This window comes from Lacerta agilis, chromosome 11 (assembly GCF_009819535.1).
Source record: "Lacerta agilis isolate rLacAgi1 chromosome 11, rLacAgi1.pri, whole genome shotgun sequence".
Lineage (NCBI taxonomy): Eukaryota > Metazoa > Chordata > Lepidosauria > Squamata > Lacertidae > Lacerta > Lacerta agilis.
In genome coordinates, this window is record NC_046322.1 from 47800714 (window position 1) to 47823799 (window position 23086).

Genomic DNA, 23086 nt, shown 5'->3' on the forward strand with positions numbered 1-23086 from the left:
ATGTTCTGCTATGAATCCTGGAAGGAGGGGTTCGATAGGAAAACATGCAGAATCTCCTGTATAGCCCTCAGGGAAATTTCATCTGGTCAGATACAATATCTCGGATGTTTTAGACTACAGCTGTCAGCCCCAGCTAACATTGCTGGGTGGTGTGGGAACTGTAGCTCAAGCTTCTTCAGGGCACGAGGCTAGCAAAGCCTGTACTATACATTGCCTATTCTCTGCAAACTCAGCATTAATGGTTAGCTATAACCCTATTCCTACTTCCCTGGAAATAAGTCTCACTGAACTCAACAGGACTTATTTCTGCCTAAACGTGTACAAGACTGCTGTTAGTAACCAGTCCATTATCAGATTCAAATTCAAATTTATTGCGCCTATAAGCCCATAAAGTCCATTATCTTTAAAGGACCCCTGACAGTTAAGTCCAGTTGCGAAGGACTCGGGTTGCGACGCTCATCTCGCTTTACAGGCCGAGGGAGCCGGTGTTTGTCCACTCTGCAGTTTTTCTGGGTCATGCGGCCAGCATGACTTAAGCCGCTTCTGGCACAATGAAACATTGAAACCAGAGCAGTGCACGCAAACGCCGTTTGCCTTCCCTCCGGAGTGGTACATATTTATCTACTATCACTTTTTGGGGTGCTTTTGAATTGCTAGGTTGGCAGGAGCTGGGACTGAGCAACGGGAGCTCACCCCATCGCGGGGATTTGAACCGCCAACATCCTGATCGGCAAGCCCAAGGCTCAGTGGTTTAGACCACAGCGCCACCCACATCCTGTCCATTATCTTTAGCATGGCCAAAATACAGTGGTACCTCGGGTTACATACGCTTCAGGTTACATACGCTTCAGGTTACATACTCTGCTAACCCAGAAATAACGCTTCAGGTTAAGAACTTTGCTTCAGGATAAGAACAGAAATCATGCTCTGACGGTGCAGCGGCAGCGGGAGGTCCTATTAGCTAAAGTGCTGCTTCAGTTTAAGAACAGTTTCAGTTTAAGAACGGACCTCCAGAACGAATTAAGTACGTAACCAGAGGTACCACTGTAAGTGTTTTCTGCCTTGTTTTTCTCTGCTCTTAAGATTATAATTTTAAAGAAACCAATCAAAATATTTTAACCTTGCAAGGAGCACATGAATGGAGCAGACCACCTGACATTTGGCAGATTATGCTAATCACTACCTAATTTGCAGGTTTTAAGCATATAAAGCGGGGGAGGGCAGATGCTGGACTCCCAGCTTCCATCAGCTGCAGCTAACATGGTCAATGGTCAGAGATGGTGGGAGTTACAGCTCCATACCTGAGCAGCAGCTACCTTTCCCCCCCATTAGCGGGGGAAAGGCTTGCAGGAGCAGAATTTCATCTGCCATTGAAAATAATTGGGAAGCTCTTGTTCCATGGTGTGCACGTATGCATGTTAACCAAATAAAGGTTGATCAGTAAATAGACTTTCTTTTGCACATCTGGCAAGTCTTTGTGAGGCTTGAGTGGAAAATCTTAAGTGTTCCAAAACCAATATGCTGTGTGGGTCAAACCAATACTTCTGTCTCTCTCTTTTCAAATGGCATTTCACTTACTACAGTTCAGTTGCAGCACAACATCCTCCTATTCTTCTCGTTTAATGTAGGTGGGAGAGGAGGAATGTGGCAGGAAACCTGTCAAACCACTTAAAGAAATACCGCCACAGACGTGTTTTGCATTGTTTGCCATCATAGTTTAATAATTTTTAAACAACAATAAAAAAGGGTTGCATCCCTAGCGATGCAGCTATCAACATGGGATTGAGGAATTTCATACAGTATCTGCTAAAGTTTAAGCAGGTTTGGCAGCTCAGCAAATATCATATGATTGCAGCATCCGTGATTTCGATTCCAACAGTCGTGTCCTCTCTTCGGCGTAAAGAGTCTTGTCTTTTCATAATAACCACTATCAGGTTTGGATGGAATTAGACCCCCGCATGTAGTTCATGGCCCCAGCTCATGATTATCACAATTAAACGATTGTCTCTTTTGAGTTCCTTTTGACCGAATGCAGGCCCAGCAATGACTGCTGGTTTGAAGGGATGCTGACAGACTTTGGGATGAGGAGGATAACTCTTTGATTGGTCCGACGCCATTCATTATATAATCTACAGTGGTACCTAAAGGATACCTGCAGGAAGAACAAGGGGAAAGGGCATACTTGAGATGAAAAGAGCGAAACACGGACAGCAAAAAAAGTGCATTTCTTATAGTGCATCTTCACTCTACAGTGCAGCTATAGCATTTCAAGGTCCAGCATTTCAAGGAAAGGTCAGCAACAATCAGGTGGAAAACACCTGCCCATGTGGATCTGTAAAGAGGTGTGTGTTAAACTGAATTTATGATATGGTTTATCTCTGTAGATCGTGGCATAAGATTGACATAACTCTAATATGACATGAGACCCTCCATGATAAGCTTTGGTGATCCTGGAACAAGCCAGATTCCAGCCCTCTGCTGAAAGGCATTTGGGCATATCCCGAGTTCACCCATATCTGACCAGAAGACAAACACATGCAAATTTATTTTCAAGTATAGTCGTACCTTGGAAGTCGAACAGAATCCATTCCGGAAGTCCGTTCAACTTCCAAAACGTTTGGAAACCAAAGCGCAGCTTTGGATCGGCTGCAGGAAGCTCCTGCACCCAATCGGAAGCCCCGTCGGGCGTTCGGCTTGCAAAAATAGTTTGCAAACCAGAACACTCACTTCCGGGTTTGCAGCGTTCGGGAGCCAAAACGTTCAAGAACTCAGCTGTTCAAAAACCAAGGTACAACTGTACATGATACTCAACTCTTCAGTGAGATCCAACCCCACAATGGTACGGTGATGTAAAGGCAGATCACCGACAGAGATGGGCAGGTGCAGATACCATCAAAGTCTTTTGCTCTTTTGTTAAGCAAACAGGAACAGGATGGCCAAAGATGGGCAAGGTGAGAACTAGGCAGGAAAGTCTGGAAGGGATTGTGCAAATTGCCGGGCACATTCTACAGCCCTTCTCCTCTCCACTGGCATACCTTGGCAAAAAGGTATACAAAAACATTATATGCAGGTAAAGGTGAAAAGGTAAAGGACCCCTGGACGGTTAAGTCCACTCAAAAGGTTACTATGGGGTTGCGGCCCTCATCTCGCTTTCAGGCCGAGGAAGCCAGTGTTTGTACACAGACAACTTTCTGGGTCGTGTGGCCAGCATGACTAAACCGCTTCTGGTGCAACGGAACACCATGACGGAAACCAGAGCGCACGGAAACACGGTTTATCTTCCTGCTACAGCAGTACCTATTTATCTACTTGCACTGGTGTGATTTTGAACTGCTAGGTTGGCAGGAGCTGCGAGAGAGCAACGGGAGCTCATTCTGTCGCAGGGATTCAAACCGCTGACCTTCTGCTTGGCAAGCCCAAGAGGCTCAGTGATTTAGACCACAGCACCACAAGGTTAGTTGGCTAGCTGCAACAGGACAGCACCTACCCCAGTGCTCCCCAGGACTCAGCATATTTCTGCTTCACTTTAAGGGTAGGTATACTTTCCTCCCCCTGCTTCACTTCCAAGTTTATGCCCACGTTTCTGTAGGCCTTTCAGAACAGGGAATCTTTTACTCTTTAATCGAGGTGTGTATGTACCATAATTTGCTACCTGCTTAGACTGTAAGTTTGCTATCTAAAGCAGCATCTTTATAGATTCCGTCACTCCTGTTTCATCTAATGAACCAAACTTCCTTTATTTCTTTGTGAGAGCACCATGTGGGCATAATGTTAACACACATCCATAACAAGTGTACGCCATAACTCCAGCTAAAGATCCCAAACCCCTCAGCAGTTGCGTATATGAACATACATGTGAGTCCAGGTACGCACTCATAACAGGACCAGACGTATTAAACATTACAGAAGAAGGTTGAGGTCCAGCGATCGAGAAGCAGCTCCGAGGCTCTAGCAAGATTATAAGGAGCCACCCAGCTGTGCAATGTATAAGCTCACAGTAGGGAGGTATGATTAGTTCATTAACTTATTTCCTGCCCCACCTCCTCCCAAAGGAGCCCAGGGCCACAAACACATCAATACTGAAAACACTGTTAATAGCATTCTAAAAAAACGGTTAAATACATTTTCTCAACCCGTGATTTCAGTGGTGCCAGGAACGATGGGCGAGATCCACTCTGCAAGTGGAGCAAAAACTTCTGTTTGCACAACAGGGCTTCCCTTCCCTGTATTCCCCCCCCCAAAAAAAAAATGGCTTGAGGGGTGATGGGGGAGGAGAGGAGAGTTCTTTGCATTTGGCAAGCTAAAATGCTTGCACTGATGGGATGATTGTCTCAGAGCGACACTGAATTTCACCCAGTACCTTTCAGCCATCAAATGCCTGGAAGTCAGGGAGACAGATGCACTTCACTAAGGTGGGCCTTCACAAATGGGGACCTAACACACAATAGGCTCTGCCATGGGTCAATGCCAGTGATGGTACCACCAATCAAAGGTTGGTTCTATGCTCTATGCCAGGGATGGGAGACTTTGCTCTCCAGGTGATAATTGGGCTCTAGCTTTCATCAGCTGCAACCAGCATGGTCAATAGTCAGGGACGATGAGAGTTGCAGTCCTACAATATTCCCCATCCCTGTTCTAAGTCTGTTCCAATCCCAGCTCAGCCAAAATTCCGGCAGGATGTTTAGCACAACTTGTTCTTGTTCCATGTCCATGTATTTTAAATTATTTAATTCAACAACAACACATTTCTACCCCGCCCATTTGACTGGGTTTCCCCAGCCACTGGGCAGCTCCCAACAGAATAATATTATTAATAATGCGATAAAACATTGAACATAAAAACTTCCCTAAACAGGGCTGCCTTCAGATGTCTTCTAAAAGTCAGATGTTTGTTTCCTTGACATCTGATGGGAGGGCGTTCCACAGGGCAGGTGCCACTACCGAGAAGGCTCTCTGCCTGGTTCCCTGTAACCTCACTTCTCGCAGTGAGGGAACCGCCAGAAGGCCCTAAGAACTGGACCCCAGTGTCCGGGGTGAACGATGGGGATGGAGACGCTCCTTCAGGTATACTGGGCCGAGGCTGTTTAGGGCTTTAAAGATCAGCACCAACCCTTTGAATTGTGCTCGGAAACATACTGGGAGCCAATGTAGGTCTTTCAGGACCGGTCTAATATGGTCTCGGCAGCCACTCCCAGTCACCAGTCTAGCTGCTGCATTTTGAATTAGTTGTAGTTTCCGGGTCACCTTCAAAGGTAGCCCCATGTAGAGTGCATTGCAGTAGGACTTAGCACATTAGCTTTCCACTCCCAGTTCTGCATAACACAACCAATCATAGAATCATAGAATCATAGAGTTGGAAGAGACCACAAGGGCCATCCAGTCCAACCCCCTGCCAAGCAGGAAACACCATCAAAGCATTCCTGACAGATGGCTGTTGAGCCTCTGCTTAAAGACCTCCAAAGAAGGAGACTCCACCACACTCCTTGGTAGCAAATTCCACTGCCGAACAGCTCTCACTGTCAGGAAGTTCTTCCTAATGTTTAGGTGGAATCTTCTTTCTTGTAGTTTGAATCCATTGCCCTGTGTCCGCTTCTCTGGAGCAGCAGAAAACAACCTTTCACCCTCCTCTATATGACATCCTTTTATATATTTGAACATGGCTATCATATCACCCCTTAACCTTCTCTTCTCCAGGCTAAACATACCCAGCTCCCTAAGCCATTCCTCATAAGGCATTGTTTCCAGGCCTTTGACCATTTTGGTTGCCCTCTTCTTAAATGCATATTAAGAAAAGGGAGTACATTCAATCCATATTGCAGATTGCCACTAGAAAAAAAATCCCCTCCGATGAAAAACAAATCTTAATTTGCTAGCAGCATCAAAATTGCTGATTATTCGATGCCAAGGGGCTGGGGAAGCTATATCCCTTGAGATGATGGAAGGCTTCTAAATAACAGGGGGTCCCTCCCCAAGTCGAAGACTTCCCACTTCGTAAGAATGATGGTCAACTGTTAAAATGGAGACTGACAGGCTGGAGTGGGCAGATCTTGCCAGAAGTGTGGGGGAAGGAATCTAAGAGAAATGAATGCTTGAATATGGCTAGGTGGTGTCACTTGTGCCCACTGCTGCCACTGTCAGTGGTCACCAGTGTCATGAAACCCCCAGGTGGTGCGCCAACAGGCAATGCAGCACTCGGCTGAAAATGATTTTCCATTTTAAGCAAAAAGAAAATATTAAAAAATAAAGTGATTAGGGTTGGGTTTTAAAAAAAATATCCAGTGCTTGCAGCTGTCTACTTCACAATGGCCATTGGGCTTCCATGTTCACCATCATATTGGTATACTTTTGTAGGGAGGTGAACAACCACCTGGGTAAAATTCTGGCTGGAAAAACCTAGTGGTGCCTCTTGAAAAAGCAGGATTTTGTCTTAAGATCACCATGCGAGCTCAAGCAAGGCTTCTCCAGGAATAGCTGCTTTGTTGAGCCAGGCTCCAAGTGGCTGCTCGTTTGTTTAAGACATTTTTCACAGGATATCCTAGTTAAGCCTGACAGCTTGTTTACAACGGGTTCTTGCCTTCAGGCAATCTCCAAGTGATGTCAGCTACTGAAATTTCAGCAGCGGCCAGGGCAGCTCAGCCTCGCGTTTCGCCAGGAAGCTCTCCAAGGCAGCAGCTGCAACTTGCTCAAGTGTTAGAGAAATAGTTCACAAACCCAAAATGTGAAGCCTAACCAATTCTAAATCCCCCTTTGAGTTTTCTGAAACACTGCGCAGTATCTTTGGTGAACTATCAGCCATTCTAGGGGAGACGTAATTCTGTGCGATCTTGCTGAGGCGAGGTTCAATGAGCCAAGGAAGGACCTGCCCCCTCAATGCTTAAAAAAAACACACACAAAAACACCCCAGAATCTTGGATTCAAAAGCTTTCCTGTGCAGAACAGAGACGAGGTTTGTGTGTTGATCATGGAGACAATGGTGAGATTCATTCAAATGGATAAACAGCAGTCTCTGTGGGAGACAGGATCTTATTTAAGGATGACGGAAAAGAGCTTCTCTGCAAATGTATGGGTTTCTGTTCTGAAAATAGTTACTTCCACTAAACTCTTAAGTTCAATGAGTTGCAATAGTGCAATGCTCACCCAGAGGGCAGCTTTTGATATATGCATCACTGGGTGTTGGCATACCCTCCAACATTTATCCAATTAAAATATAGTGGTACCTCTGGGTATGAACTTAATTCGTTCTGGGGGTCCATTCTTACTCCGAAACATTTGCATCCAGAGGCGGAAACCTTTCATTTACTTCCGGATTTGCTGCGTGCGTAGCCCGAAGCATTCGCAAAGGGGGTGGTTCGCATCCAGAGGTACCACTGTAGGGGCAACCTATTCCATAACAACAATGGTGATGGTTGTCGGAATACGCTGCGTGGATCCGCTAAAGATCCGCGGTTAGTCGTTTATTTTAATGAACTATTTTTCGTATCCTTACACTTGAAAATGAAAGTGAAAGTAAGAATGAACAGTCGTTTTACCAATAGGATTATTCCGCCTTTAACTTGTAGTTCCGGTAATGTTCAAAGTTATCAATGAACGTTTATCCTGCTTCCCGCCCTTTTGGAGGGCAGCAACAGTGGTTTTATTGGTTAAAGTATTGATCGTGATGTCATACCTGTTCCCTAATAAAAGGCTGAGGCTCCCCACGTTCTTTTACGTTTGTTCAGTTGAAGTTTAGGTTTAGTTTAAGGGTCTTGGGAGCGGGCTGGATGGGTTTTTCTTTTAGTTAGCTTCAGTTCGCGGAAGATCTATTCGGTTTAGTTTTAGTTAGGCTTTTAGGTTTAGCCTAGGGCTAGATTTGCGGAAGATATTTCGGTTTAGTATTATTTAGTTTAGTATCGCGGAAGATTGGGCGCGCAGGGACTGAGAGCTTAGGGAAACTTAGCTTAGGGCAAGAAGACGAGCCTACGCGGGTTTTGCCAAAGCCACTAAAGATATATCTGGTGTCTGTCGTCCTTTGGGGAAAAGGGTAAAAGGTTTAAAAGATTTTTTTGATTTTAACCTAAACTTAGACAACGTCCTTGGTTTGGTTTTTCCAGTTCAGATTCAGGGTATCCACTAGTTTTCGAGGCATCCATTAGTTTTCGAGGCATCCTTTTAGTTTCGAGGCATTCATCCACTCACGCACCTTCGGAGTCATTTTCCGTCTTACTCAGCTTCCTTCAGATTGTGAGACTTGGCCGGCGCCCGTGCTCATAAGCACGCGGAACGCTGGCCGCTTTCCCCCCGCTACTGGTACCTCGTGCGTGGGCAGCTTAAGCTTACGCACGGGGAGCTCCAGCACCGAACCCCGGCAGATGGTGATAATTTTATTATTTAAACCCTGCCCATCTGACTGGGTTGCCCCAGCGACTCTGGGTGGCTTCCAACAGGCAACCCTGTTAAGGGAAGTTTTTAATGTTTGATGTTTTATCGTCTTTTTAATACTCTGTTTAGGTTGTCCTCTAATTGCCTCTGTTAATCTGGCCAATTCAGTATAATCTAATAATTTAATTTTGGGGGGAAATGAACGAATTCCTATGCCCCACAAATAACCCAGAAATTTTAAATAAAAGGACACATTCTACTCATGTAAAAAACACGCTGATTCCCGGATTGTCTGCGGGCCGGATTTAGAAGGCGATTGGGCTGGATCTGGCCCCCGGGCCTTAGTTTGCCAACCCATGGACTAGATGATCCATGTCATCCCTTTCAGCTCTATGATTCTATAACTTTGGGGCAACTATGTTGACCCACTAGGGGTTCAGTTGGCAAGCAGATCAGAATTGCCTCCCATCTCAATAGTGAAGACCCCTAAAATATATCAAGGCAAGTCATTCCATACTCTGCTCAACAGTACCTTACAGAACACCTAAAGATACATACAGCTGTACTTAGTTCTTGAACGCCTTGCGACTTGAATGTTTTGGCTCCCGAACACCGCAAACCCGGAAGCGAGTGTTCCAGCTTGCGAACGTTCTTTGGAAGTCGAACATCCGATGCGGCTTCCAATTGAGTGCAGCCAATTGGAAGCCGCGCCTTGGTTGTCAAATGTTTTCGAAAGTCGAACCAACTCCTGGAACGGATTCCGTTCGGCAACCAAGGTATGACTGTACTTGAATGCGAGGTTTGGTTTGCCTGTAGGCAACACAGGAAGTTGCCATACACAGAGTCGGGCAACGGGTCCATCTACCTCAGCATGGTCTGCACACTAGTAATGGTTCTCTGGGATTTCAGCCAAGGGAGAGTCCCAGCCCCAGTGGTATGGCATGGAGAAGGGGGCCACAGGGGTTGTTGCCCCGGGCACAAAATTTCAACACCTGGTGTCGCCTCAGTACAGCTACATGCTTCCGTCTCTGGGCTCCACTGAAAACAACTTCTCAATGAGAACCAGGATTGACCTCTCCAGACAACATGACTCTTCTTTTCTTAACCCTGCACATGCAACCTCCTGGGTGATGTGGACACCTTAGGCAGCTGTGTGTGCATGCATACTCCATCCATTTCCTTCCCACCCTGCTTCTGTGTAGCCCCGGGCACTGGTAACCCATGCTACGCCACTGCCCAGCCCTACCAGGAAATGTTAGGCATTGAACCTGGGCCTTTTCTGCATGCAAGGAAGATTCTCTACCACTGAGCTATGCAGCCATTCAGTGGGGGAAGTGTGTGAGTTTGCAGCTTCCTCCAGCGCATAGCCCACATGCTTGGGCCACGTGTCACATAGTTTCCTATGGAACTTGTTCCCATTATATATGTTTAGCACTACAGTGTACAAGTCCTCTGTATACACACTGCGTCCTCTTATTATATTGCCAGCTTTGTGTTCCAACAGTTATGTATGTTCCCTATTAAATGGAGTCCCTGCTGATACACAACGAAAATTTGAAATCTCTTCCTCGCCTGAGCTGGAGAGCACATTGGCTCATTAATAAAGCCCCCTCCTGTTGGACTTAATAGAATAGGAATGGAATCAGATCTCCCACTTGGCAGCAAAGACAAGCTATAGGTTACCATGCAATTGATAATTTATTAGAAGTATGCTGATCTATCTAGTATTCATATCAGGATTATGACCACAGTATATAAAAATGGGAAACAATGCAAAAAATATATGCAGCTTACAGATATTTTGTTCCTGACTGAAAAATACTTAAAAAATAAATAAATCTCATGAGTTATTTTAAGATGCAAATTATTCTTTGGAGTTGCACTGATAAATAGTTGTTAGCATTTGCGCTTAAAATGCATATTCACCTGAGCAGCGATTAAGGATATTCACGGTGCAAGTTAAATACTGTGTTTCAGAAAAGAACTCCTCCTACATCACTCCAAGTCACTAGTAGCAATTTGGGAGGCATAATAAAAAATAGGGAGCTTTCGGGGCTCAGAGAAAGAGTGGACTGCACCCTACAGTTAAAGTGTCAACTTAAGATGACATTTACAGTCCATGGAGTGCAGCAAAGAAGCAGAGGAACATTACTGGAAAATAGAAACCATCAGTGATAAAAGTGTTAATATGCTCTGTATGCTCTTAATGTGCACAGAGTAACAGTTTCACAGCCCTTTTCTTTGAACAGCTATTTTCTGGAGAGAAGAGAATCCGTTATGAAAGGCTGACCACCATGTAAATGCTTATTAAAGGAATATACTAGAGAAATATATAAAAAAACTGTATTAAAAAGAGGTATTACTTTCCCTCCTTTGTTACTTGCCTGTTTTTTCAGTGTCCATATGTGTGTGTGTGTGTGTATGTGTGTATGTATGTATATATGTATATGTATATATTTGTATCTTGGAAGTCGAAAAGCTTAGTTCCCGAATGTTTTGGCTCCTGAACATTGCAAACCTAGAAGTCAGTGTTCCGGTTTATGAACTTTTTTTGGAAGCCGAACGCCCGACAGGGCTTCGGCGGCTTCCGATTGGCCGCAGGAGCTTCCTGCAGCCAATCAGAAGCTGCGCTTGGGTTTTTGAATGTTTTGGAGTCAAACGGACTTCCAGAACGAATTCTGTTTGACTGTGTGTGTGTGCGTGCGTGTGTGTGTCTTTGTAGAATAATTTCTACAAAGCTGTTAGATTAAATTCTTCCACTAGCATTTGGGCCCCAAAAGCACTCCAGCCATATTTGGTGTTACTGGAAATGGGAGACACGTTCCCATTCCTTTTGTATCAACAGATTTATTTAAATGTTGCTGAGGTAATTGTGACACGGTTGTACATTCATATCAGCTGCATGCAGGGATCTGCTGCTGAATCAGGGCAAGTGTCTCTTGGGAGTGTTGGTGAATTGGAAAAACCTAAACTGAGGTTAGAAAATAATGCTAAAGGCTAAAAACCCATCAAGCAATATGTGTTCCTCCTGTGGCAGATGCTTCCTCTTCAAACCACAACCCAGCTTTATCTCTTGAGCTCCACAAGCAATGAGTGGCCTCTCCTACAGTTCAATAAAGGCAAGTGCTCTTGAAATTACTATCAACTTGTGGAAAGTGCCCTGCTCTGTCGGGAATCCTTGCAAACTAAAAAAGAAAGATTGAGATTTAAAAATAGATTTTAAAAAAATGTTTCTTAATGGGGGAAAAGTATTTAAAGCCCTAAATGGCCTTGGTTCTGTATACCTGAAGGAGCATCTCCACCCCCATCATTTGGCCCAGACACCAAGGTCCAGCTCCGAGGGCCTTCTGGCGGTTACCTCACTGCGAAAAGTGAGGTTACAGGGAACCAGGCAGAGGGCCTTCTCGGTAGTGGCACCTGCTCTGTGAAACGCCCTCCCACCAGATGTCAAAGAGTAAAACAACTACCAAACTTTTAGAAGACATCTGAAGGCAGCTCTGTTTAGGGAAGCTTTTAATGTTTAATAGATTATTGTATTTTAACATTCTGTTGGAAGCCGCCCAGGGTATAAATTATTATTATTATTATTATTATTATTATTATTATTATTATTATTATTATTATTATTATTATTATTATTATTTCCATGGCTGTGTACTCTGACCTGGATGCTCCTAACTCAGTTCAGGCCCCAAATTGATTCAGGGGTCAGTCAAAATGATCAATTAGGGAGGAAATAGGACAGAAACGTACGTTGAAAATGTTGTCTATAAGAATAAAAGAAAATTATTATAAACTAGTTTGGAGATGGTATTTAATACCAGTCATATTACCTCAAATAAACAAGGAATATTCAGTCTTATGTTGGAGGGGATGCCAGGAAACAGGGAATTATGTTCACATGTGGTGGGGGTGTAAATATGTACATTTTTTTTTTGGCAAAAGGTGTTTAAGGAGATAACAGACATCACTGGGTTAAAGCTGGCCAAATTTATTATCCAAAATTAAAAAGTCCAAAATTTTTATCAATTTACGATGTGGTGGAAGGTTCACAGGCTATGAAGGACTTGCTCACAAATTTATTGACAGAATTATTATAGCCAGGAAGTGGAAGGGGCAAGCAGGATATAAAATGGAAGGATGGTATAAAGAGGTGTGGGGTATAGCTATTAATGATAAATTAACATGTGCCATTAAGGTAAGATGGGGAATACACAGGAGAAATGATTTTGAGGAGATATGGAAGGTGTTTGCAGAATCTGTACTGTTAAAACGGAAAGGGGTCAAACCAGCGCAAGAAGTGTTGAAATTCTGGGAGATTGGATAGTTACAATGGAATAGTCTAGGTTTGGTCTGCCATTCCTCTCTGGTGGGAACTTTTTCTTCCTGAGGACTCTTCAAGCAGAGGGCTGGGCCCCCTCAATATTACATGGCCTACAACACACCTCGCCGCTGCCCCTCCTGGCTATGATGGGCCCCACCAGTGGCCGGCCCCGTCAGACCTCCTCCTGCCACATGACGTCACTCAAAGTTGGGTAGAACCCAGCCCTTATGGGCATTAGGCAAAGTGATGCAGGTGCAGATACTGAGAGATGGAGCTTTCTGTGCCATGGGGCTCACCCTAGCCCCCCTAAGCTAGCCTACTGCCCTCAAGTGCTGTCACAGCAGCCGTCATGAAGCAAGATTCAATTGATAGGATCCTGTACATGGAAATGGCAAGAGAAGTGGCACCATCTTGTGGCTTGCCCATCATCTCAGGCAGGCCAGCCCTGGCAGATGGCACTGTTTTATTTTAAGCGATTCTGCGTCTCCACAAAAACCTTTCGTATTTCGTCTCGGATCCTTAATCCACCCCATTCACAGTCCCCGAGGTGAACGGCAGCTCTTAGCACGACCTGATGTAACGCAATTACAGAAATGGTAATTGCAGAATTTTCCATCCCTCTTAAGAGTCTGCTATTTTGGGGCATTGCAAGTATGATCTGCACTAAAATGTTGCAGCAAAGAGTGCTCTTGTTCATTGTTCCAGGCAGTCAGACCACACCCTCCTCCAAGACAGTCCATTCCACTTCTCCCTCCATTCTCTATGTGCCCCCCCCCCCAAATAAAAGCACTCCATGGTTACTGAGAACATTCAGTTCTCAATGAGCTCTTTTTCGGTCTTTCCTCCCGCACTCAGAATGACCCCCCCCTTTTAAGGAAGAGGTTAATTTCTGCAGAGTTTAGGATTCCACCAAGCCAGCTGATACCACCTGATTGTGTGTAGATGGTGCCAATTCGGCTGCACAATATTTCATTTATAGCCCTTTCCCTTTGTATTTAGAGGTCCTATTCCTCCCTCAGCTTGGCAGAAAGTGAAAATAGTTGTTTCCAGGAAAGCTGCCATTGTCTCACAGATATATGGGTACTGGAGTGACAATAACTAATACCGCAGCTTCCTTCCCTGAAAACCTTTGCTGGTTGCAGAGATAAGGCTGCTTGTGCCACAAGCTGCTGTCGTGTTTAGGTGTGGAGGTTTCCTTCAGGGAGGGTGGACCAGGTCAAACTGAAGGCTATAAAGATTTCTGCAGCGTCACAAACTGGTAGAGGAACAGGGCACCAGCCACCCACTGATTTATGTCGAGCATTATGAGCACTAGACAACACAAAGAAATAGCAGCCCGGCTAAAATTAAATGGTTTAACTTATGCAGAGGTTGCACAGCTGACAGGCACCAATTTCTTTACGCTGCTTTGGAGCATTTATTTCATTTATTTGGTATTAAGGTAAATGCCAAAGATGCAGTTTTGGAAAATCAGACAGGAAAGGACGTGAAAAGCAGAGCAGGAAAAGTACAGAGCAAGTGAAACTAAATATGCACCATACACACACACACACACACACACACACACACACCTGTGTATGTATGTATGTACAGGTGAAACTCGAAAAATTAGAATATAGTGGAAAGGTTCATTTCTTTCAGTAATTCAACTTAAAAGGTGAAACTAATAGATGAGATAGACTCATGACATGCAAAGCAAGATATGTCAAGCCTTTGTCTGTTATAATTGTGATGATTATGGCGTACAGCTGATGAGAACCCCAAATTCGCAATCTCAACTTTGGGGTTCTCATCAGCTGTACGCCATAATCATCACAATTATAACAAGCAAAGGCTTGACATATCTCGCTTTGCATGTCGTGAGACTATCTCATATGTTAAACTCCAGTAGCTAATGAAAACAATTGCTTACATAAATGGACTTTTCCACAATATTCTAATTTTTCGAGTTTCACCTACACACACACACACACACACACACACACACATTTGTCCACTCCAGTGGTTTCCTAATTGGGGGCAATCAAAGAGCTATGCACATGACATTTCTTTAGAAAGTTTCATATTTGGAGGGGACCGAAGCAAATCAGGTTTCAAATCATTTGGTTAACTGACTGGAGGAGACTGCTTGCACTGTAATCAGAAGGCCAGTGACCTTCAAAGGCTGGAACAGATAACAAACAGTGGGGTGGCGGCAACAGAAAAATGTTAGTGTGAAATTACAGACTATGAAATTGGGGAGGCAGATGGAGGCAAAAGAAAATAAGGTCAGAATTACACCTGGTAAGAGTCTTACAGCACAACCCTACAATAGTAATGATGATGATGATGATGATGATGATGATGATATAAGATAAAGGACCCCTGGATGGTTAAATCCAGTGAAAGGCGACTATGGGGTTGCGGCGCTCATCTTGCTTTCAGGCCAAGGGAGCCGGCGTCTGTCTACAGACAGCTTTCCAGGTCATGTGGCCAGCATGACAAAACCGCTTCTGGCACCATGGGACACCGTGACAGACAGAAACCAGAGCACACGGAAATATCGTTTACCTTCCCACCGCAGTGGTACCTATTTATCTACTTGCACTGGTGTGCTTTTGAACTGCTAGGTTGGCAGGAGCTGGGACAGAGCAACGGGAGCTCACCCCATTGCGGGGATTCAAACCGCCGACCTTACAATCGGCAAGCCCAGGAGACTCAGTGGTTTAGACCACAGCGCCACCCGCATCCCTAATAATAATAATAATAATAATAATAATAATAGTAAATGCCTCCTCATCTGACTGGGCTGCTCCAGCCACTATGTGCAGCTTCCAACATATACAAAACCCTAATAAAACATTAAATATTAAAAAACTTCCCTATACAGGGCTGCCTTCAGGTTGTCTAGTTACTTATCTCCTTGACATCTGATGTGTGGGTGCCACTACCAAGAAGGCCCTCTCCCTGATTCTCTGTAACTTCACCTCTATCAGCTGATTGTCTAATTTTTCAATATGAGATGCTTTCATTAGTTTATTGTTTATATGACTACATTTGTTACCTCTTCTGTCAGTGAAGTTACCTCTTCTGTCAGTGGGAGCCACCTTGAAGATGGTTTTCTATGGAAAGGCATCATTCAAAGAAGCAAAGATGGTGATAAGTTTTGAAAGTTGCATTTTCTGAGATATTGGGGTGGGGGGGAAGTGGAGACAAGAAGTGGTGTTGTGTTAATGACCTTGAACGGACGCTCTGTAAAAGGCGAGTGGAACTCACTGTGGCTATTCTCCAGTAAGAGCCCAATGTAAAAGCTGCCAGAGTCTTCTGGCACCTTAAAGGCAAAACAGATTTATTGTCACATAAGCCTTTGTAGACTAAAGCTCACTTAAGCAGATATATGAAGTGTCATTCTCATTTGGCAGAGGGGGGAGTAATGTGAACGGTGGGCCCAAAAGATCACGAAACGCAAGAGGCACAGTCACAGAATGTCAGACTGTATCTCTCACTGCATGACCTTTTGGTCCCGCTGTTTACAATTTTCTTTGTAGGTCTCTCTCTCTCTGTGTAATTTCTCTCTCTCTGACATCTGAGGATAACACTGCATCTTTGAAAGCTTATGGCAAACTAAATCTGCTAGGCTTGTAGATATGCCCATAAAAATCACTAGCCTACCCCCCCCCCCCAAATACTAGCCAACTAAGAGACTTGTCACCTACATTCTCATCCTTCAAAGCCAGCATAAAAATACTGACTACTCAGTTTCCACTGAGTAGGATGACAGATGAGGGACACATCACTCTACATCCTGTTTGCCATTTTCATGCTGGTCATGGAAGAACTTTACTCCCTTGATGGCTAGCACAGAAACCAGGTGGGCTTCTGGGGGAGGTATGGAGATTCTCCTCCTTCTTCTTTCTTTTTCTTTGGCAATCACTTGTAGCCGAGTAAGATTGTCTTCCATAAACACGGTTTTAACAATGAGTCCGTAAGTGACTGTGGAAGCCAATACTGGAACCACACGTCCTTCCACAGTGGGGACATTGGTTTCCAGGCGGGAGTTGATCATGGTGTGGATTTGCCAAGCGTGCCTTCCTCTTATCATGTTTCTTCCTTGCGTCCTGAGTTTGAGTGTCTTCAAAGCCCATGACACCTTTGGAAAAGGCTGTTCTCCAATTGGAGCGCTTGCAGGCAAGTGTTTCCCAATTGTTGGTGTTTATACTACATTTTTAAAAGATTTGCATTGAGACAGTCTTTAAACCTCTGTTGTTGACCACCAGCATTACATTTTCCATTTTTAAGCTCAGAATAGAGCTAATGGGGCCTCTTGCTGCCACCGCCGCACGATTTCTGTTCTCATCTTGAAGCAAAATTCTTAACCTGAGGTACTATTTCTGGGTTAGCAGAGTCTGTGACCTGAAGCGTCTGTAACCTGAAGTGTCTGTAACCCGAGGTACCACTGTACCGCAATAAGACATCTTCCAAGCAAGAGAATTCAGTGCAATTTCTCCATGCCTGTGCACCAGACTGGCAGTCCCCTGGAAACAGATACGGCCAACTTGACGTATTCATGTATTCTGTCTTAAACGAACTTGTGATCGAGCTGCCAACCTTTCCCACAGATTAGAGGAGCAAGTTCAGTCAGTGACACCAAGTCACAGATGTCTAGACGAGGAAACCAGATTGTATTTTAAAAAGTGCTAGAACTCAAATCAGTGCAGTAAACCCCCCCCACAAAACCACCCTTTCAACACTGTAACAACATTATCGTTGTCTAACCTACAGTGTTAAGCTAACAGCTTCAGACTTGTTATTTCTGAACATCATCGAGCCTTGGAAAATGTTGAATTTTCGGCACTCCATATCAAAGGAATGAGAACGGTTCAGTTCTTTCCCACCGTAGTTCGTTCAGTGCATTCCAGGTTGCTCTTGCCCACTGTCAACAGAAGACCTATTTAGGGAGACTGAGAAAGGTCTTGTGAGCTTCTTGTCCTGAGGCAAGTTCAGCTGTCTTCACAGAATTCACATTAGAATAAGAAAGCACACTTGTCTCAAGCGAGTTTTCTTCCAACACCCACTAACTGAGGAAAGGAATGTATGCTGGGTGGGATTCCTACACTTCAGCTTTTATTTTGCATTTAGCTGATATGAAAAGGTGTTGTTTTGTAGGAGGGAAGCACCCACCTCTCCTTTGCGTGTACGCATCAGAAACTGAAGTGCCCTGCCTCTTCAACCTATTTTTCCAAGTCCATTAAACTTCTCCCTTCTCTAATTAGAGTGTCCAAACTTCCTATGTTTAGAGGCTAACTTTACGTCTCACAGGTGCCAAAATCCCAAAGAAGAAGAAGAAGAAAAAGAAGAGTTTGGATTTGATATCCCGCTTTATCACTACCCGAAGGGGTCTCAAAGCGGCTAACATTCTCCTTTCCCTTCCTCCCCCACAACAAACACTCTGTGAGGTGAGTGGGGCTGAGAGACTTCAGAGAAGTGTGACTAGCCCAAGGTCACCCAGCAGCCGCATGTGGAGGAGTGGAGACGTGAACCCGGTTCCCCAGATTACGAGTCTACCGCTCTTAACCACTACACCACACTGGAGCAGAAAAGACTATTCATGTATGTGACCATGGCTGCATGGATGTTACTGGCCCAGAGATGGAAAGGAGATAAAGTCCCTACCAGAGAAGAATGGCTGATGAAGTTAATGGACTATGCTGAAATGGCTAAAATGACCATAAGAGTCAGAAATCAGGAAGACCAAAATTTTTAACAAGGAATGGGGAAAATTTATAACTTATCTTAAAGACCACTCTAAACAGTTAAAATTGTTAGTAGGATTGGAATAGCACTCATAGTTTAAGGTTGATTCTGGACATAATGGAAGAAGTAAAAGGTTTGGATTAGCACAAAATATTAATAATAGGACCCACACTAGGCAGGATGGAAGTCCAGAAGATTCTCTGGAATCTTGTTTTTATGATTTATGTTTGATATATTTCTGTAAATTTTAGAGCTGAAAAATCAAATAAGTAAATTTATAATAACTTTACATCTCTCCAAAGTCAAAAATCAAAGTTACAAAGCTGGATCCTCTTTTTGATAAGACAAGAGTCGCGTGGGGTGACCTCTGAACACCGCTACATCATGGCAACATGAAAAAAAAAACCCATGGCTCTCCAATCTAAATGAAAGTTAACAACAAAACAACAAAAAAAAGAGTACTTACTAGTGTCCAAAAGAGGTAAATTGTGAAGAGTGCGACAGTGAGTGCAATGAGGCCGACAGCTTCTAGCCTACTACTAAAGTGCAGGTGGTCCACTGCTCCCCGAAGACACAGCCAGCCCGAGATGGTAGCCAACGGAGTAATAAACAAGAAGCACACCATGTCCCCAAACAAAGTTCGTTTCTCGTGCTGGGGGCCGGGATTTCTTAGCCACTGTAGAAAGAATTAGCACAGAGTAAGTCTCAACAAAATCAAAGTTTTCATCCGGATAACTTGGCTCCCTTCCCTTAACACGACTCACAACATTCCACGGTCTTTCTAGTTAGTTCTCCGCTCCGTTTGTAAAACGGATGGTCCAAACAACCCAAAACACACGCCACATGATTGCAAATAAAAGGAAGAGGTAAGGTTCGCAGGCTGTGAAGGACTTGCTCACAAATTTATTGACAGCTGCACGGATTATTATAGCCAGGAAGTGGAAGGGGCAAGCAGAATATAAAACGGAAGAATGGTATAAAGAGGTGTGGGGTGTAGCTATTAACAAAAAATTGACATGTGCCATTAAGGAAAGATGGGGAATATGCTGGAGAAATGATTTTGAGGAGATGTGGAGGATGTTTGTAGAATTTGTACTGTTAAAATTTATGGTTATTACTTTGTTCAAACAAACAAACAACAAGAAAAGAAAAGAAAATGCTATTATAAACCTCCATAAAAAAGAGGTAAAGTGAAGATGCTTCATCTGAAATAGGGTTAAGTTGGGTTTATTTGCTGTTTTCATTGATTTTTTTCCCCATTTCTGGGGTGCAATACTTGCAAAGAGCTGATAATTCATTCAATGCTGTAAAAATTATTTAAGAATTTCTGTGCCACGTTGCAAAACAAAGTACACACCCTGCTCCAAGGTGGTTTACAATCAATTTGAAAAAGATAGAAAATATAAAACCAGTATATAAAATGTTAAAAACAGCAGCACGAAATAACTCAGACCAAGAAACCAAGTCAAATGTACTGTGATTTAAAAGCATTTTAAAAGCAATATCAGTTTAAAACCCGGCCCGCCCTCTTTCTCTCAAAGAGAGAGAAAAAGTATTTAATGCTTATCTAAAAGAAGATAGGGAGGGAGCCAAACAAACCTCTTGAGGGAGGGAGTTTCAAAGATATGAGGTAACTGCTGAAAAGAAAAAAATATATATACAGACCAAGTACAGTATATAGGACAGAAAAGCACTTATTCTCACCCTTTCCCAAATCTGGACATTTCACAGCTTATCTGGGGAATGCTGGCTTTTACAGGTGTGTTTGGGAAACTGAAGGTAAAACTAATTTAATGAAGACTAGTAATGGCTCTCTCGTTGAAACAGCATCAATAACCTGTCTATAAGCCTTGTGTTGTATTTATATATTTGTGAATGGATGGGCATGGGCATAGCAACAGGCTGAAAAGAACACTCTTTTTTATAATTTGGCAAACCTCTAGGCAGGGTCTGGGAGAGAGAAAACCACTGCTGTTAGAGGTGCCATGAAACCTGTTACTTGTTTTTTATTTATTTTTAAAGAGGGAATAGCTAAAATGCAATGTTAAACAGTTTCAGATTGCAATGCAAGAGTAGTACAAGTATTACAATTTGGGACCAGGATACCTAAAAGATTGTTTTCCCCCTTATATACCCAACCAATCATCAAACTGGTCTCCTGCAGATAACATCTTAACCAGAGATGCTTGCAATGTGGTAATCTGGCCTTCAGTGTCGTGAGACCTATTATTTGGAACGTCCTTCTGTTACATTAGACAGGTGCCACCCATGTTGTCTTTTTGGAGCTTCCCCTTTCAACAAGGCTTTTAGGTGGAGATAAATCTGGCCTGCACATATATTGGAACTATTTTAACTGTTTACACACACACACACACACACACACACACACACACACACACACACACACAGCTTTTGCACTTTTCCTGTTTTATGGTTGTAACTGTTTTGTTTGTTGTAACTGTTTTGTTTGTTTTATCATTGTATTAAAAAAAAATATGTACCCCACCCTGGGACGTTATGGCAAAGGGCAGCCAAGAAAGCTAGTAAATAAACAAGTTGTGCTGCTTAACTGGTGTGTCTCTCTTTTCTCAATCTAGCAGAGCCAATGCACTTAAAATTCTAAACTCTTAAAACATCTATAGTATCCTTATTCACTTAGATCCCAGCCCCTAGAGAAATAACTGTAGAGATCACTATCCCTGCTTATAGATCGAACGATTGTTGTTATTCCGTTAATTATACGTGCATCCTGCCTTTCAAAGCAACGTACACAAGATATCCTCCTTTCAATTTTATCGTTGCAGCCACCTTGTGAGGTCCGTTAGGCTGATAGAAAGTGACAAGCTCAAGGTCACCCAGTGGAGCTACCCTGTTTCTCCTAAAATAAGACATGGCCATAAAATAAGCCATAGCAGGATTTCTATGCATTTGTGAAATATAAGCCGTTCCCCAAAAATAAGCCATACCCCGAAAATAAGCCATAGTGACGTGGTACCTCCCATTAAAACAGCCTGGAGAGGCGTGGCTATGCAGCGTACCGATACGACGTGGTTAAAATAAGACATCCCCTGAAAATAAGCCATACTGTGTTTTGTTGAGTGAAAAAAAATATAAGACGGTGTCTTATTTTAGGAGAAACACGGTATTACTACTTGATACGAAAAGAGTTTTGACTACACTGTTTTTCACTGATCATTATACTAGAGGTACAAAAGTATTCCACACTCAAGTCAATATGGCTCATGACTTGTATTTTTTCCTGCTGAGTCTAGAGATTTTTCTAGCAACAAATCATGTGACAACTCTGTTTGATATTTGGAGTGGTGGTCGGGGTCTTTTCCTGCCTCAGAGAAAAGAGTTTGACTAAGTTGACTCTTGTCCTTTCTGTTGTGTATTGATTCAAGGGTTATCATATCTGTATTACTATTGTCTGTATTCACATTAGGGGAAAGTAACTGGCTTCCTGTTCCAGAAGGAACAGCTACTATTGGTTCATTCAAGTTGCTGCATTTGGATCCTCAGTCTTATTGGTTCCCACCAAAAGGCAGCTTTGTGATTGCTTGAGATTGTTCCTTCCAAAATGTATCCTTTCTAGCCAGTCTTCTGTCCCTATAAATGTAGCTTCCCTCTCCTCAGTTCCCCAGTCTTGTTTGCCTGAATAAAGAGTGTTGCATGAAGAAGCTGTCTCCTGCCTGCTATGTCAGAGAGCTGAAATCACTTGCTGAAATCATTATCCCCACGCTACTACACTTTCCAAAGTCCTAATTTGCAGCGTCGTATCTCAAAGCACTTTTCACAATGAATCAGAGCGGGTAAGGCTGCAATTGAGTTTTCTAACCTAAGAAACTTCTTCTGTTTTACTGAGATACTAAAAGTAATATGAAGCCAGTAATAAATCTCAGCTGTTGAGAGGAGGAGGGGAAAGGGCAGAGGAAAAGAAGATGGGAAGAGCCGAAATGTCACCAAGTGTGCACAAAATAGGAAGGAAGATTTGGAAAACAAGAGCAGAGAAAACAAATGTATCGGTTCCTAGAATTGTACCAAGAAGCATACAAAAACATAGCTCTAATGGCTTACCCCCCCTCTAAAGCAGGCTTAATAATATCCCCACCACCCCCAATTTACATTGTAGGCTACGAATCATGAACTGAGTAATAAACCAGAAAGGTAACTGTAGCAAAGAAATATCAGGTCTCATATCTGTAGCCTTTGACTTGCTCTAATTGTTTTTTTATCTGACAATTCAATTACATTTTTAAACCAAGATCGCAGCAAAATTTAACTCCTGTTAAAAAAATGAGAAGAATGCATAATTCTCAAGTGTTAACTGTAAAAAATATTCTTTAAAACCACCCAGATAAATACATCTTTTAGTAGATCCAAGACAATTTCTAGTCATTTTCAGACGGTGGTTATTTTGTGGGTGGGATTTAATCACATCACATGCAATTCAAGCCGATTTGATGTCCTCGTGCAATAAACTCCCTTCCGAAACAACAAGAACAACTTCTGGGGAAATAGACACGTGTGGAATAGCAATAGCTTGATGCAACGTCATATGCCCCCCCCAACAAAACAAAATGAATTCTCAGTAAACAGTAGACATTGTCTAACCTCCCAACACACCTTCTGCAAACAAATCAGGGTGAATGAGAACTGGGGCAAAACTAA

General features: G+C 43.3%; 2 protein-coding genes across 2 annotated transcripts in view; one reads left to right on the forward strand and one right to left on the reverse strand.

Moving 5' to 3' along the window:
• Positions 1-3351, forward strand: part of LMNB1 (lamin B1) — a 36115-nt gene extending 32764 nt beyond the window's left edge. The window contains exon 11 of the mRNA XM_033164592.1: positions 3331-3351. The gene's annotated coding sequence lies outside the window, so the exon portion shown is untranslated. The remainder of the gene's footprint in view (positions 1-3330) is intronic.
• Positions 1694-23086, reverse strand: part of MARCHF3 (membrane associated ring-CH-type finger 3) — a 158100-nt gene continuing 136707 nt past the window's right edge. Inside the window, exons 4-5 of the mRNA XM_033164593.1 lie at positions 18882-19091; positions 1694-2152 (exon numbers count right to left, since the gene is read on the reverse strand). Of these exons, the coding sequence (XP_033020484.1) occupies positions 1994-2152; positions 18882-19091 (369 nt within the window). The 3' untranslated portion in view covers positions 1694-1993. The remainder of the gene's footprint in view (positions 2153-18881; positions 19092-23086) is intronic.